Source organism: Oreochromis niloticus, linkage group LG7, assembly GCF_001858045.2.
Source record: "Oreochromis niloticus isolate F11D_XX linkage group LG7, O_niloticus_UMD_NMBU, whole genome shotgun sequence".
In the NCBI taxonomy this organism is placed as follows: domain Eukaryota; kingdom Metazoa; phylum Chordata; class Actinopteri; order Cichliformes; family Cichlidae; genus Oreochromis; species Oreochromis niloticus.
Window position 1 is genome coordinate 49,876,932 of NC_031972.2, and position 15,074 is coordinate 49,892,005.

A 15,074-nucleotide genomic window follows, 5' to 3' on the forward strand; every position below is an offset into this window, starting at 1 on the left:
TTTTTTTTTTTTTTTTTTTTAAACCAGTCAGTTTGTGCGTGTGTGTGTGTGTGTGTGTGTGTGTGTGTGTGTGTGTGTGGGGGGGGGGGGTTGTTTGTTTGTTTTGTTTGTTTTTTTAAAATTTTTTAATGTTTATATGAAGTTTATGCAGAGCATAATTATAAATGTTTCTATATTGTGTTTGTGTGTATTGCTTGAAATTTTCTTTTAATAAATCTTATTTAACTGCAAACTGGAAAGCTAATTTATTATGATAGCTAAACGTTACAAGCAAATAAGCAGCTAATCTATCGTTCCTCTTTTATTTATTTATTTGGTAGTTATGTGAAAATGAATAAACGTGAATCGATTTACATGTATTAATATATTAAATGCAGATATTGTCCATGTTTAGACTCTACGGCACCCTAATACATACCCTGTTTGTTTACTTTAGAAGATTTTGATTCAAGGTTAATGAAAGCTTACACATTTGACCAAAACACTTTTTTCTTTTTTCAGAAGTATCAGAGAGTGCAGTACTTACAAATTTACATTGATGTATGCTTTTCTTTGCTTTTGAGACGACCAACTCTGTTGTAAATTTTCTTCATGAAGACTTTTTTTTTTTTTTATGTTAATATGTTGGGTTTATATTGCCATCAATTACTTATTTGATAGCTTATATTATGTCCAAAACTAGCTGCTTGTTCCCAGGGATAACAGATAAAAATGAACTTTTAGCTGTTTCGACACACCAGTATCATGCAACTTGATAGATGTACATGTTCCACTACCTATTAATAGCAATCATATGGCAGCAGTGCCCATCTACATGCATTTAAACATGCAGATACAATCAAGACGACTTGCTGAAGTTCAAACTGAGCAGAATGGAGAAGAAAGATGATTTAAATGTCTTTGAATGTGGCGTGGTTGTTGGTACCAGACAGGCTGATCTGAGTATTTCAGAAACTGCAGATCTACTGGGATTTTCCATCACAACTGTCTTTAGGTCTTGCAGAGAAGACCTGCAGTCAGCAGCAGTTCTCTGGATGAATATGTTTTGTTGATACCAGAGGAGAATGACCAAACTGCTCTGAGCTAATAAGAAGGCAACAGTAAGTAAAAAAACAAAACAAAAACAACTTGTTAACAAGGTAGGCAGAAGAGCAGCTCTGACCACACAAGACACTGGACTAACTAGATATAAAAACAAGATATAATGAAGTGTCTGGCGAGTATAAATTTGACGTATAATTATCAAATGACTCAAGTGGACGAGTCTGTTGACGATGCCCAACCAGTGCAAAGTTTGCAATGACAGAAGAAGCAGCCTGACCTTCCAAAGGGGCCTGAAAAACTGATTATAAATAACTAACTTTCTAGTCTAGCCAGGGGAGAGATGTTTGTATAATGTAACTTCCACAAACATCACTTTGTTTAGTTTAATCAGCTAGCTGATGTGACCAACCTGTGCACTCGAAAAGTTACTACTGTTAACACTTTATAACCAACTTGGTCAGACAGCTTGGTCTTGAGCATTGTTGTCAGTGTCTCTGCCATTATCCATTACCATTATTGTCTGCAGGGGCCAGAAGCTCAATAATTAACAGCTCCTGTGGTTTCAAATCATTTACATGAGGCTGTCGCAATCATTGACCAGGAGGGGATGCTGCCCCTCTCGCTCATCTGTTTTGATGTAGATCACCTGGTTGATCAGTAGTTAAATATAAGTTGTGCCTGCGCTTCTGCTCCTCGCACCTTTTTATACCTCCGTTCTGTCTTCGGCAGGACAGCTGTGAGACAAACATGTTGGTCTGGATAGTGTGTGCAGCTTTGATTGTATTTGGCGTTTTACTCCGCCATCCTTATCTCTTCCAGGATGTCCAGTACGTGCTTACTAAAATAAAAGTAAAGCGGTTCGTCTTAAAGTGCATGCGGACTAATTACTCAATCCTGGACCGCTTTTTAGACTTGGTGAAGACGCAGCCGCAAAAGACTTTAATTTATTTTAAAGATGAAATGTTCACGTACCGGGAAGCAGACGTCCTGAGCAACAAAGCCGCGAGAGCGTTTCTGCAGGCTGGATGCGTAAAAGAAGGAGACACGGTGGCGCTGTTCCTGGGGAACCAGCCGATGTTCCTGTGGCTCTGGTTGGGTTTGATGAAGATTGGATGCGCTGGAGCTTTGCTCAACTCCAACATCAGATCCAAGTCTCTGCTACGCTGCCTCAACTGCAGCGGAGCCACAACTCTGGTAGCAGCTGAAGGTAGTACCTGCATTTCTGTCTGCTTTTCCAAGCGATGGAGACAGTAGAGAGCTCATTTACTCAACACTCAATAACCAAGTAAATACAGAAATAATTTGAGAACAAACAGTACTTTGACATGTCATGGGAAAAGCACCAGTGTAGGCTATGCACTATTTGCCTGCAATGGAGTAATCTATTGATGGAGTTTCATATAAGAATTTCCATTTTCACTCCACCAGAATAAAGTATCAGTCTTTATTCACATATCTAACATTGTGCTTCTACCTCACTTCCAGGTCAATATCTTAGATTAAATACAAAGAATGGTTGTCACTTTCCAGTAACAGGGATGACTTTTCATACCTGTATAAGAAGCTTCTTAAACTTAAATTTTTAATATTTGGAAACGAGTACATTTATACTCAACAGAAGGAAAACCACTTTTTCCACCATGCAGTACACCTATTTATGACTGAATATGGCTGTCTTCATCATCTTCTTCTTAAAAAAGCGGACAAAAAAAAAATGTGTTGCACTTGTGGTCCATCTTAACTTTTAGTTATTTAAACGACCCTTTGATTTAGCACGTATATTGTTAGTGACCCAACATCAAGGCAGTTCTCTGGAGAGCATGTTTCAGATGTCTTCAGTTCGAAGAAAAGAACATGTCTCTCTAAACTGACTTAAACTGTCACAGTGGGAAACAAAGAATAAATACATTTTCTCCAGCATAAATCAATCAGTAACTAAATGGCTGAAAAGGATGCAAAGATTTAACAGTATTAATAGAACAGTAGTTTATATATTATATGTGGCTTTAGCGTTTCATTTGGAGATTGTTTGATTTGGATTAAATAGTATATCTTAAATGGGACATATGGTCATGTGAAAAAGAATTTCCACTCTCTATACAGTCCTTTGACTTGGCAGCCAGGTACAGCTGAGCAAATGCACTTGGTTAATTAAGCAGCAACAAGTGTGAGCGCACCTGTAAAAGCAGAAGCTCTGATAGTTTGCTGGTCTGGAGCATTCAGATGTGTTAACACAATAGCAGAATCTACCAGGAGTTGAAAGAAAAACAAAAGTAAAATTGTCTGTGAAGGTTCTCAGTCATCCAGGTCATCGTAGTCAAAGGAGTTTGCAAAGAAAAGCGTCTGGACTTCTTTAAGTTGCTTGAAGACGTTTCACCTCTCATCCGAGAAGCTTCTTCAGTTCTAAGGTCAAATGGCCGAGAGTCCCAGATTTAAACCCAGTGGGAGTATCCCCCCAAGGAGGGACAAAGGACCCCCTGGTGATCCTCTAATCACATGCGCCCAGGTGTGAAAGCGGGTGTAAAATTGGCAAAAACTGTCAAACAGCTAAAGCTTGGCCCGAAAGGTTAACCACCTGCAACAGACTGGCTGAAAAAGAAAAAAGAAAATCACACTGTTGCACTGGCCCAGTCAAAGTCCAGACCCCAACCCAACTGAAAAGCAGTGGTGGGGCTTTGAGAGAGCTGTGCATCAATGAATGCAGTCAAAGCTCAATGACCTGAATAAACCCTGTGAAGCAGAGGCAGCCAAAATTCCTTCACATCAATATGGGAGACCAGGGCTGGACTGGTAATCTGGCACACCGGGCATATTCCCGGTGAGTCAATTGAGGGGCTGCTGTGCACCGGCTGTACAAGCCATGACAAAAAAAAGCCCATTCGTTCATTTTCCCTTACTGTCACTGCATTGCCCAATCAAATCTCTACACACAACCCGGCCCTAACCTACCTTCATTAGGTGCTTGTGCACCTTGTTTGTGTGGAAGACATGGGGGGGGGGGGAATGTGGGGCTAAAAAGCGGAGATAAAGATATAGCAAAATGTGTTAAATCAGTCATGGAGGTCTGCCTGCAGATGGGAAAAAAATGCTAGGGCCAATTTTATGTCCAATTCCACCCCTGTGAGAGACTGATAATCATACAGAAAATGGTCAGCCATACAGGACTGCATTCTGCTTCTTCCCAGCTGTATGTCTGTATTCTTGAGCATTTCTGAGGAGCTTTGCGTGATTCTCAGTTCAGAATAATCCTCATTTGTCAATTTCTATTTATACTGGGCTTTCATGAATCTCTCCTATCAAACAAGCTCTTTCAGATCCTTTCACTCTCCTTTAAGCTTTTAATATACTGCCCAACATAAAGATAAGGTTTGATTTCTGTGGCGACCTCTCAATGTCTCCTGCAGTGTACATCCACGTATGTAGCTTAGCACTTTTTTAAGTGGTCTTTTTGCAAAGACTTTTAACCTAATGTTTCAAATGCACAGGTTTTATGTCTTCCAGTATTTGTTTGTCTCATTTTACCTAAAGGATTCAAGCACCTCTTACATCATCACTCATGAGCAATAAAGCTGCAGAGGAAGCATTGTTAAAATACAGGAACATCCTTTGTAAGGGGTGTGTGTGTGTGTGGGTTTTTTAATTTGTTTTGTTTTTCTCTAGAGTTGCTGGATGCAGTGAAGGAGGTGCTGCCCCATCTGCATGAACAGCAGATCACTGTTTTCATCTTAGCCGACAGGTGTGAAACTGCAGGTGTGGAGAGCTTCATCCATAAAATGAATCAGGCTTCCTCTGAGCCTATACCCAAGGAGTTAAGGTCCCATTTAACCATGCAGAGTCCAGCAGCCTACATATACACCTCAGGGACAACAGGTAATCTACTTACTGTGATTCACGATTCATCAATGAAAGAAATGGCAGATTCACCCCCTGAGCATCTGGCGTGTCTTTAACAGGTCTCCCTAAGGCAGCTGTGATCACTTACAGCAGAGTGTGGGGCATGTCTTTACTTCTGGCTACATCAGGAGTGAACTCCAAAGATGTGATTTATGATGCCCTCCCGCTTTATCACAGTACTGGCCTCCTTGTCTTCACTGGGGCCATTGAGAGGGGTATGAACTCTTTGGATATATACTATCGTTAACTGTGTAAACCTTTAGTTTTCTTATCAAAAAACCCAATGTTCAATCTGAGATCAAAATCTCCAGATGCAATTCCAAGTTCTCTCAATACACTCCCTGCCTTGTGCTCAACAATCAATCCACAACCCATTAAGTCATTTAGAAAATAGCCACTTTTTAAAAACAGATTTCTAAGAGAACAGTTGACTTAAACATCAATAAATATTGAATTTCATTTGGTACTGTTATATCTGTTAAAAAATGTACACCTGCTGGCTACTATATAAAGCAGATCTTGCTAGTACGGTGTTAAATGCCTTTGTCTTCTGAACTGCCAATATTCTCTGTGGCATAGATTCAACAAGGTACTAGAAACATTCTTCAGATATTGGTCCATATTGACATGAATGCATCACACAGTTGGTGCAGATCCAAAACGCACACTATTTGATTCAGATCAAAATAAACAAGCAAAGCAAGTCCAAAAACCAGAGATGACAGCTCTTGGGGGTCGACCAGGTAACCAGAGTCAGAGACTCAATCATCAGTTTTCCTGTAGCATATTCTGGTTTCCCAACACACACAGGAAGGAAGCAAGGTTTCAAATTCAGGATAAGTCTTAATTTATAATTTCACACACGCTTGTTTGTTGCCTGCCCAACTTTGGTATATGGCAACAGTTCCTGGCAGGCAATTTCTTTCCTTCTGCCACACACCCTTGACCTCTGCATAAAATAAAGAGACAGAATCAACTCATGTCTGTCATATCTGTCAGCTGTGCCAAACAGCCTTCCCTACCACTGCTCTCTGAACCCGTGATGTCAACCCTCCTATGCTGCTGAGCCACACACCACACCAACCACTCCCCTCACTCATGAACAAGACCCCAAGATACTTCTTGACTTGGGCAACAATTCTCTGACTCTGACTGGGCCCTCCACCCTTTTCTGCTGTCTGACACTCGGCTGTGAAGTGCTCCAGTGTGAGGTCGACTTTGTTGACAAAGTAAAAATTTTCACTATTGCCACTGCTACTCTTTACAGTGTGCTGTTGTCATCTGTTGTTGTGTGCAGGTATTCCTGTTGTTCTGAGGAGTAAGTTTTCTGCTTCCCAGTTCTGGGACGACTGCAGAAAATATAATGTCACCGTCATACAGTATATAGGTGAAATTATGCGTTATCTCTGCAACACTCCACAGGTTTGTGGCAACACAGCACCAACATTAATGCTACTGTCTCGCACAGAAAGGTTTTTAAAAAAAGCACTAACAAACTTAGGTTTCTTCTTTTTTTCTTCAAACAGAAACTCAGTGATAAAAACCACAAAGTCAGACTTGCAATAGGCAACGGGATCAGAGCAGATGTTTGGAGGGACTTTGTGAGACGATTTGGAGAAATTCAAATCAGAGAATTTTATGGAGCAACTGAAGGAAACTTTGCTCTGTTGAATTATAGCAGCAAGATGGGAGCTCTCGGGCGACACACCTTCCTGCTCAAGGTAAAAGTCCATGTTTCAGCTCACATTAGGAATTAAAAGCTGTCACTCATGAAGCAGTGTTTTAGCTTCTCCTTTTAAATTTGCAGATGTTTTTTCCATATGCTGTGATCAAATATGACATAGACAAAGAAGAACCTTTGAGGGATTCTTCTGGTTTCTGCATGGAGGTTGACAAAGGTGTGTTACTTCCAGGATGGTTATAACACCAAATATTCTTTTTTTTTTTTTTTTTTTCCCCTGTCCTTTTTTTTATTATATTTCTAAAGTTCTCACCCATGCATCTTTTCATACCATCAACAATTTATATGCCATCCTAAATCTGCACAGTTCTTTTGCTCAGCCACAGTGTACCTCACCATGCACGAAATGAACGTTTAAAAGACTCCGAAATGCAATTTCTTTACAACATGTATCATGCATCTTGCCTTTAAAATATGATGACCCTGACAGATGACTATCCTGTGCTTACTTTGATCAGGTGAACCTGGACTTCTGGTGACTGAAATAACAGCCAAAGCTCCATTCATTGGTTATGTGAGAGACTTGAATCAAACTGAGAAAAAGAAGCTGCATAACGTCTTCAAGAAAGGTGATCTGTACTTCAACACTGGTGACCTGCTGCGCATCGATGAGGATAATTTCATGTACTTCCACGATCGTGTTGGAGACACATTCAGGTGTGTGCATGTTTTGAACTAATGCTTAAAAACGTGAGCTCACACAGAGCACTAAAAACAAAAATTGTCAACAGATGGAAAGGAGAGAACGTGGCTACGGCTGAGGTGGCCGACATCCTGGTGCTGGCTGACTGCGTTAAAGAAGCCAATGTTTACGGAGTCAAAGTGCCAGGTACATGTTGCTTTCGGGGGGGAGGGGCATGTTATGGTTTAGGGCCTGGATGGCTTGGTTTAGGGCCCAAACCATCCAGAGAGACTGAAGCTCCTCTTCAGTCTCTCTGTCCTTGCCCGGATGGTGCGGAACCTTCTGCCTGATTGCAGAAGTTGGAACAGTTTGTTGCCAGGATGGGATGGGTCCTTCAGTATCTGAGCTGCTCTAGTCCAGCATCTCCAGCAATCCTGCAGCAGCGTTCTGCTGTACGGATCCTTCTCCGAAGAGCTTTTTGGTCCTTAACACAGCTGTTCCCAAACCAGGATGAGATGTTCTGTGTGAGGATGCTCTCCACAGTGCCTGCATAGAAAGTTCTGAGGATCACTGGCGAGACCCTGAACTTCCTCAGTTGCCAGAAGTTGTGAGCTGAGTGATGCCTTGAAGGGAGAAAGGCCAGTAGCTGCAGAGTTTATGGAGTTATGGGAATACTTCACCCACGGCAACTGGGAGCACTAGGTAGATTGGTTGGAAGAAAATATGCATTGAAGAGCAACTTACCTGTGCCCCAAGGGTGGTCCAAAACTCCTTCCAGATGCAAGAAGGGAATTGTGGTCCTCAGTCGGAGTTGATGCCGTCAAGCTGGAAGACGTATTGGCCGAGTAACTCTGCTGTTTCAAGAGCTGAGGGCCGTTTAGGCAGGGCCATAAAGTCGTACAGCCTTAGAAAAACGGTCAATGATGATACGAATAACCATGTTACCTGATGACAATGGTAACCCAGTGACAAAGTGCAAGGCTATGTGTGACCATGGCTGATCAGGAGTGGGTAGTAGCCTGAGAACCTGTGAGAAGAGATGTAATACACTTGTTTTGTGCACAGACTGAACAGGTCAGCGACATCCTTAGCGAGGGATGGTCACCAGAACAAAAAAAATGTATGTCACTGTAGAAACGTGATAGTCGATTCATGCCCGGGTGGCAGGTCAATCTAGCGGTGTGGGCACAGTGAATTACTTGAGCAGACTCTGGTAGGGAAATGGAGTCGATGAGGAGTCCGGTGCCTGGATGTGGTTCCCTGTGGTTGGCCCCTGAACTGGACTAAAACTGAATGAGAAAGCAGCCAATGTCCAAAGAAAAAGTCTGTCATTTTAAATTTTCTTAATAGTTTTCGAGGCTTCCTTAAGGTCTGTCAAAGTCAAAATATCAAGAGATGAGTGGTGGCTCAAGACTTTTGCACAGTACTGACACTTTTAATTAGTAATACTGAACTTCAGTTAACTCCTGTTTTGTGACTGTTTAACTTTTGTCTTCAGGTCAGGAGGGAAGAGCCGGGATGGCTGCTGTTACTTTGAGAGATGGACTGAAGTTTGACTCCATGGCTGTTTTTAAACATGTTGAGGACTTCCTGCCGTCCTACGCCAGGCCGCGCTTTATGAGGATTCAAGTATGTTCACTCCAGTTATTTTACACTTTTGCAAATGCATTTGTGGTTTAGCCTCTTTGTTGCTAGCATGATTTATTTTGTCCACTAATAATTGGTTGTACTGTGATTTATTACAGAGGTCACTGGACATTACAGGCACGTTCAAGCTAATAAAGACGAAAGTATTGGAGCAGGGCTTCAACCCAAATGACGTTACAGACCCACTCTACTTTCTGAATGAAAAAGAGAAGAATTATACTCCACTCACGCCAGATGTATTTGATTCAGTTATAGCAGGAGACATCAAAATATAAAGTGATTTTACTTTTTAAAGAAAAAAAGTCCACCTTTTCACAGATCATTGAGATGACAGCGTGGCACTTCTGGCTGCACATTTTATTGACAAGGTGTTTTAAATTATTTGCCTTCATAATTTTATTTTATCTGTGATTCTGTGCACACATCCTTAATCATTTTTTCCTTTTAGGGATATCATGTTTTTAGTACTGAGCTGTGCGTTCACTCAGTGAATTGTTCCAGTTAAGTAAGCGGATTGCTGTGCACCTTCTTCCTGCAATGCATTCTGGTCCGTGCAGCTTTTAGGTAGTGTGGGAGCAAACATCTTTTTCATTTAATTAAATAAAGACCTATTGATGTGGTATGTCTCTTTCACTGCCTTGTTTGTAGTTATCATTGGACACTGTGGTTTGTAGACTTTGTGTACACTATATATTTGCATTAATGATAATATGGGCAAGCGAAGGAACTGCTCATCTAATATGATAGGTAGTGAGTAACCGGGCTTTAGTGATGTCTTTTTGCTCATGTACTAAAGGGCTCAAAGTGAATATCCCTCATACCTTTATGTCCCCGTCAGTAGCCTGAACTGTTGATACATGATGTCATGCTGTTTATGCCAAAGTCTGAGTATTTTCAATTCAATTCATTCAACTCAATTTTATTTATACAGCACCACATCACAACAACAGTCACCTCAAGGCGCTTTATATTGTAAGGTAGACCCTACAATAATACTTGCAGAGAAAACCCAACAATCATACGACTTTGGCGACAGTGGGAAGGACAAACTCCCTTTTAACAGGAAGAAACTTCCAGCAGAACCAGGCTCAGGGAGGGGCGGCCATGCCGTGATGGGTTGGGGTGAGAGGAGGAGGACAGGATAAAAAAACATTCTGTGGAAGAGAGCCGGAGATTAATGACAAGTATGATTCAGTGCAGAGAGGTCTGTTAACCCATAGTGAGTGAGAAAGGTGATTAAAGAAGAAATACTCAATGCATCATGGGAATCCCAGGAAAATTTTAAGCCTAATCTTAAAGTAACATTATTCCTGCTGATTGTGTTTTGGGATAAGTTCTGTGAATCTTCTACATTGAGGCAGACTGAAAACAGACAAGAGAGGCAACATCATCTTAAATGGGACATATGGTCATGTGAAAAAGAACACATCCATAGGATCCGATACAGTCTTTTGACTTGGCAGCCAGGTGCTGCTGAGCAAATGCACTTGATTAATTGATCATCAGCAAGTGTGAGCGTAAGTAACAAACAGTAGGACTTCTTATTTATATTTTTTTAAAGGCCATTCAAACATTGTTACGTTTGCAGGCTAATATGCACTTACACTTGCTTGCTACAAAGGTACACGTTAGTACTGGGTTAGACCCCCTTTTTTCTGCTGAACTGTCTCAGTTCTTTGTGGTAGTGATTCAACAAGTTGCTGCTAACATTCCTCTGAGATTTTGTTCATATAGACGTGATAGCATCACACAGTTGGTGCAGATTTATTGCCTGTACGTCCATGATGTCATCACTCATTCCACCACATCCCAAACACGCACTATTGGATTGAGATTTGGTCACACTGGAAGCCATTTAAATGAAGCGAACTCTTGTTCAAAAAGCCAGTTTGAATGATTTGAGCTTTGTGGCATGGTGCACTGTCCTGCTGAAAACAGGATGGGAACACTGGTCTCAAAGGGATGGACTTCGTCAGTTACAATAATCAGGAAGGTTGTGGCATTTAAACATTGCTCAGTTGGTACTAAAGGATCCAAGGTGTGGCAAGAAAAAACCACACACCATTACATCACCAGCAGCAATTTGAATTTGAATTTGAAAGCAGCCTGAATCACTGATACAAAGCAGGATGGAGCCATACTTTCATGTTTAAAATTCCAACCCCAACCATCTGAATGCCACAGCAGAAATTAAGGCTCATCAGGTCAAGCTTTTGTTTTTTTTCCAATCTTTTGTTGTGCAGTTTTGATGAAGCGGTGCAATTTGTACCCTAACTTTCCTAGTCTTAATTAACAAGAGTGGCATCTGGTGTGATCTTCTGCTGCTGTAGTCCATCTGCTGTTGTGCATTCAAACATGTTCTTCTGACTACCTCAGCTTTACTTTTAAATCCGCAGTCTAATTTGTATGTTACATCTTTGTTGACAAAGCAAAGATTTTGACTACTGCCACTGCTACTCATTACAGTGTGCTGTTGTCATCTATTGTTGTGTGTAGGTATTCCTGTTCTGAGGAGTAAATTCCCTGCTTCCCAGTTCTGGGAAAACTACAGAAAATATGTCACTGTCATACAGTACATAGTTGAAATTATCTGTTATCTCTTCTTTTTCTCTTCAAACAGAAACTCAATAATAAAATCCACAAAATCAGACTAACAATAGGCAACAGGATCAGAGCAGATGTTTGAAGGGACTTTTTTTGTTCCAGTCAGCTTCAACCTTGGCAGGCCTTCAGCTGGTGCCAGTGGGATAGCCGCATGAGTGAAGATGGTGAATGTTTGGGTTTAGTCCAAACAACTGCATCCAATTTCTACAGTTGGTCTAATGTCCGTCACTGGTCACCAATTCTCTCAATTCCTGTTCTTCTTCTCCAAGATCTTATCCATATTGCATTCAATAAACACAGTCTTACTCACAGCCCTGCCCATCGTCTATCATGTCGGCCAGCCTTGTGGGATTTTGAACAGCTGTAGCCGCTTCTTGTTCTTCAATAAGCCAGGTCCGAGCCAGCTCCAATCAGCCAGAACTCTGTTATCATGGTTCCGAATTGGTAGATGTCGTTCAATGTCCTCCATCGAGAGTGTCGCCAGACACACAACGCAACCGACCATTGAGTATCTGGCAGCAAATGTCTCAGCAGGACAATCGGGCTCTCCCAAGCCCAGGAGGGTGTCAATTTCGTTACGGGACCAGTTGATCAAATCCATAATTCTTTTGGTTCTAGAGAACAAGACTGAGAGACTCTTTGAGGGTTAGAGTTAGACAAGACAAGACAAAGACATAGAAGCAGCAGCAGGGAGGATAAGGGAAGGAGAGGGTGAAAGACGCGTCCGCCTCCTCCGAGAGCCAAAGAGGGAAGCAAGAAACAATCATTTGAAACAGTGAGACAGAACTTTACAGAATAATTAACACTGAAGGACCACATTGAAGTAACAGTGACAGATGAACTTAAAGTCAATAATCAGGACTAAATGAACTCTGTACTTTTCATATGGCTCTATAAAGGGTCCCTGCAAAGTCCCACATTGTGACGCCAAAGACTGGCAGTGACAGTAAATGAGACATTTGAAAGCACCGTAATTTTTAAACTGAGTTAAAATCCTTTTGGTGCAAACTCACTTTTTTTAAATACCCCCTGGTCATACCCAAGATAATGAATCTGCTGAGAGAGAGAAAAGTCTACGTGAGTGCAGGGGACAGTTGAAATCTAATGAACGTGCACTGAAGGGTAACTACTGTGTGCACATAGCTTAGAGGTAAACCCGCTAACATTACCTCAATACTAGCAAGTCCACTCTCCTCACAACATGATGAGAGGGAAAAGTTGGTTTAATATTTGAATAATTTTGTTAGCTGACACCTCTGTTAAATATATACATTATAAATGTTCATAGAGATTTAGTGCCTTACTTACTTTGTGCCTTAGTTACTTTGAGAGATGGACTGAAGTTTGACTCCACGGCTGCTTTTAAACATGTTGAGGACTTCCTGCCGTCCTACGCCAGGCCGCGCTTTATGATTATTCAAGTATGTTCACTCCAGTTATTTTACACTTTTACAAATGCATTTGTGGTTTAGCCTCTTTGTTGCTAGAATGATTTATTTTGTCCACTAATAACTGGTTGTACTGTGATTTATTACAGGGGTCACTGGACATTACAGGCACGTTCAAGCTAATTAAGACGAAAGTAGTGGAGCAGGGCTTCAACCCAAGTGACGTTACAGACCCACTCTACTTTCTGATTGAAAAAGAGAAGAATTATACTCCACTCACGCCAGATGTATTTGATTCAGTTATAGCAGGAGACATCAAAATATAAAGTGATTTTACTTTTGAAGGAAAAAATCCATCTTTTCACGTGTAAGCAAATCATTGAGATGACAGCGTGGCACTTCTGGCTGCACATTTTAATGACGAGGTGTTTTAAATTATCTTTGCCTTCATAATAATTTTATTTAAGCTGTAATTTCATACACACACCCTCCATAGCCACATCCATAGAGATAGATCGTCTGTAATCCCTGGGCAACAGCAGCAAGTTGTGAACAGAATTTAAGCTACCAATAAATTGTGGATAATATAAACCCAACATATAACATATAAACATAAAAACTCATTAAAAATCTTTTTTGTATTTGTATCTTTTGTATCTTTTTTTTTTTTTTTTGCTGCAGCAGATATTAAAACAGATGGAAAGTTGTTTGTAACTTTTGAATTTTGACTCGAGGTTAACTCAACTCAAGACTAACAAATCATTTGATGCATGTTTAAAGATTTGTCAGTGTTTAAAAATTCCTTTGAACATCTATAAATCTGACCACACACACATACACATGCACACACACACACAGAGTAATAAACTACACTGTTAAAGTAACAGACCACTTAAAAGCTTTTAGACAGAAGCAGATTTACTCAAAACTGACTGAAAGGTCCAAAACTGCACTGATAAGATAAGATAACAGATAAGATAACCTTTATTAGTCCCACACGTGGGAAATTTGTTTTGTCACAGCAGGAAGTGGACAGTGCAAAAGTTATATAGCAAAATTAGAATACAATAAGAATAGAATAGAATAGAATAGAATAGAAATAAGAATACTGTACACAACTGTAAAGAATAGAATAAAATAAAATAAAATACTATATACAGTAGAATAAATAGAATAAAATATACAATAGGATAAAAATAGAATGCAAATGCTTTATACAACGGAGTAAAAAATACAACTTTTTCAGAAAAAGAGTATTACACTTAGTGTTATTGCACATGTGTGGATGTGTTTGTGTTAGATCAGTTAAAGTCTTTGTTGTGGAGTCTGACAGCAGTGGGGAGGAAAAACCTGTGAAGTCTCTCCGTCCCACACCGTGGGTGCCGCAGCCTGCCACTGAAGGAGCTGCTCAGTGCTGTCACAGTCTCCTGCATGGGGTGGGAGATGATGTCCATCAGGGATGACAGCTTAGCCACCATTCTCCTGTCACTCACCACCTCCACTGGGTCCAGAGGGCATCCTAGAACAGAGCTGGCCCTTCTGATCAGCCTGTTCAGTCTCTTCCTGTCCCTGTCAGAGATGCTGCCACCCCAGCAGACCACACCGTAAAAGATGGCTGAGGCCACCACAGAGTCATAGAAGGTCTTCAGGAGTGGGCCCTCCACTCCAAACGACCCGAGTCTCCGCAGCAGGTACAGCCTGCTCTGCCCTTTCCTGTAGAGGGCGTCTGAGTTATGAGTCCAGTCCAGTTTGTTGTTCAGATGAACACCAAGGTACCTGTAGCTGTCCACAGCCTCGATGTCCATACCTTGGATGTTCAGTGGTTGCAGTGGAGGATGCTTGTGCCTGCGGAAGTCTACCACCAGCTCCTTGGTTTTACTGGCGTTGATCTGGAGGTAGTTCAGCTGGCACCAGTCCACAAAGTCTTGAGTCAGTCCTCTGTACTCCTTGTCGTCCCCATCAGTGATGAGGTCGACTATTGCAGAGTCATCAGAGAACTTCTGCAGGAAGCACTGGGTGGAGTTGTGGGAGAAGTCTGCAGTGTAGATGGTGAAGAGGAACGGAGCCAGAACCGTTCCCTGTGGGGCCCCCGTACTGCAGACGACCCTGTCCGACACACAGCCCTGAGTCCTCA

The 15,074-nt window shown here is 41.3% G+C and overlaps 1 protein-coding gene across 3 annotated transcripts; it reads left to right on the forward strand.

The window, feature by feature from the left end:
• Nucleotides 1–1,669: 1,669 nt before the first annotated feature.
• On the forward strand, nucleotides 1,670–13,572 carry LOC100697594 (very long-chain acyl-CoA synthetase). Of its 3 annotated transcripts, XR_002062921.2 has the most exons (11): nucleotides 1,676–2,251; nucleotides 4,705–4,914; nucleotides 4,998–5,153; nucleotides 6,236–6,360; nucleotides 6,465–6,659; nucleotides 6,746–6,836; nucleotides 7,138–7,336; nucleotides 7,411–7,508; nucleotides 8,800–8,930; nucleotides 9,047–9,316; nucleotides 9,397–9,581. XR_002062921.2 is itself a non-coding variant. In XM_019361708.2 (10 exons), the coding sequence occupies exons 1-10, from the start codon at nucleotides 1,792–1,794 to the stop codon at nucleotides 13,264–13,266; spliced, it is 1,842 nt and encodes a 613-aa protein (XP_019217253.1). In that variant the 5' UTR covers nucleotides 1,670–1,791; the 3' UTR covers nucleotides 13,267–13,572. The 3 variants fall into 3 exon arrangements, 2 of the variants coding, with proteins under 2 accessions (XP_019217253.1, XP_019217252.1); XM_019361708.2 differs by lacking the exons at nucleotides 9,047–9,316; nucleotides 9,397–9,581 and adding an exon at nucleotides 13,090–13,572 and having other exon boundaries at nucleotides 1,670–2,251; XM_019361707.2 differs by having other exon boundaries at nucleotides 9,047–9,581.
• The last annotated feature ends 1,502 nt before the right edge of the window (nucleotides 13,573–15,074 follow it).

What these genes read in the sequence shown, in the direction of transcription:
- LOC100697594 (XM_019361708.2), top strand. Translation starts at nt 1,792, where the DNA reads ATGTTGGTCTGGATAGTGTGTGCAGCTTTGATTGTATTTGGCGTTTTA. An exon ending in AACTCTGGTAGCAGCTGAAG is followed by an intron (nt 2,252 to 4,704) that starts GTAGTACCTGCA and finishes GTTTTTCTCTAG; the next exon opens with AGTTGCTGGATGCAGTGAAG. An exon ending in ATCTCTGCAACACTCCACAG is followed by an intron (nt 6,361 to 6,464) that starts GTTTGTGGCAAC and finishes TTCTTCAAACAG; the next exon opens with AAACTCAGTGATAAAAACCA.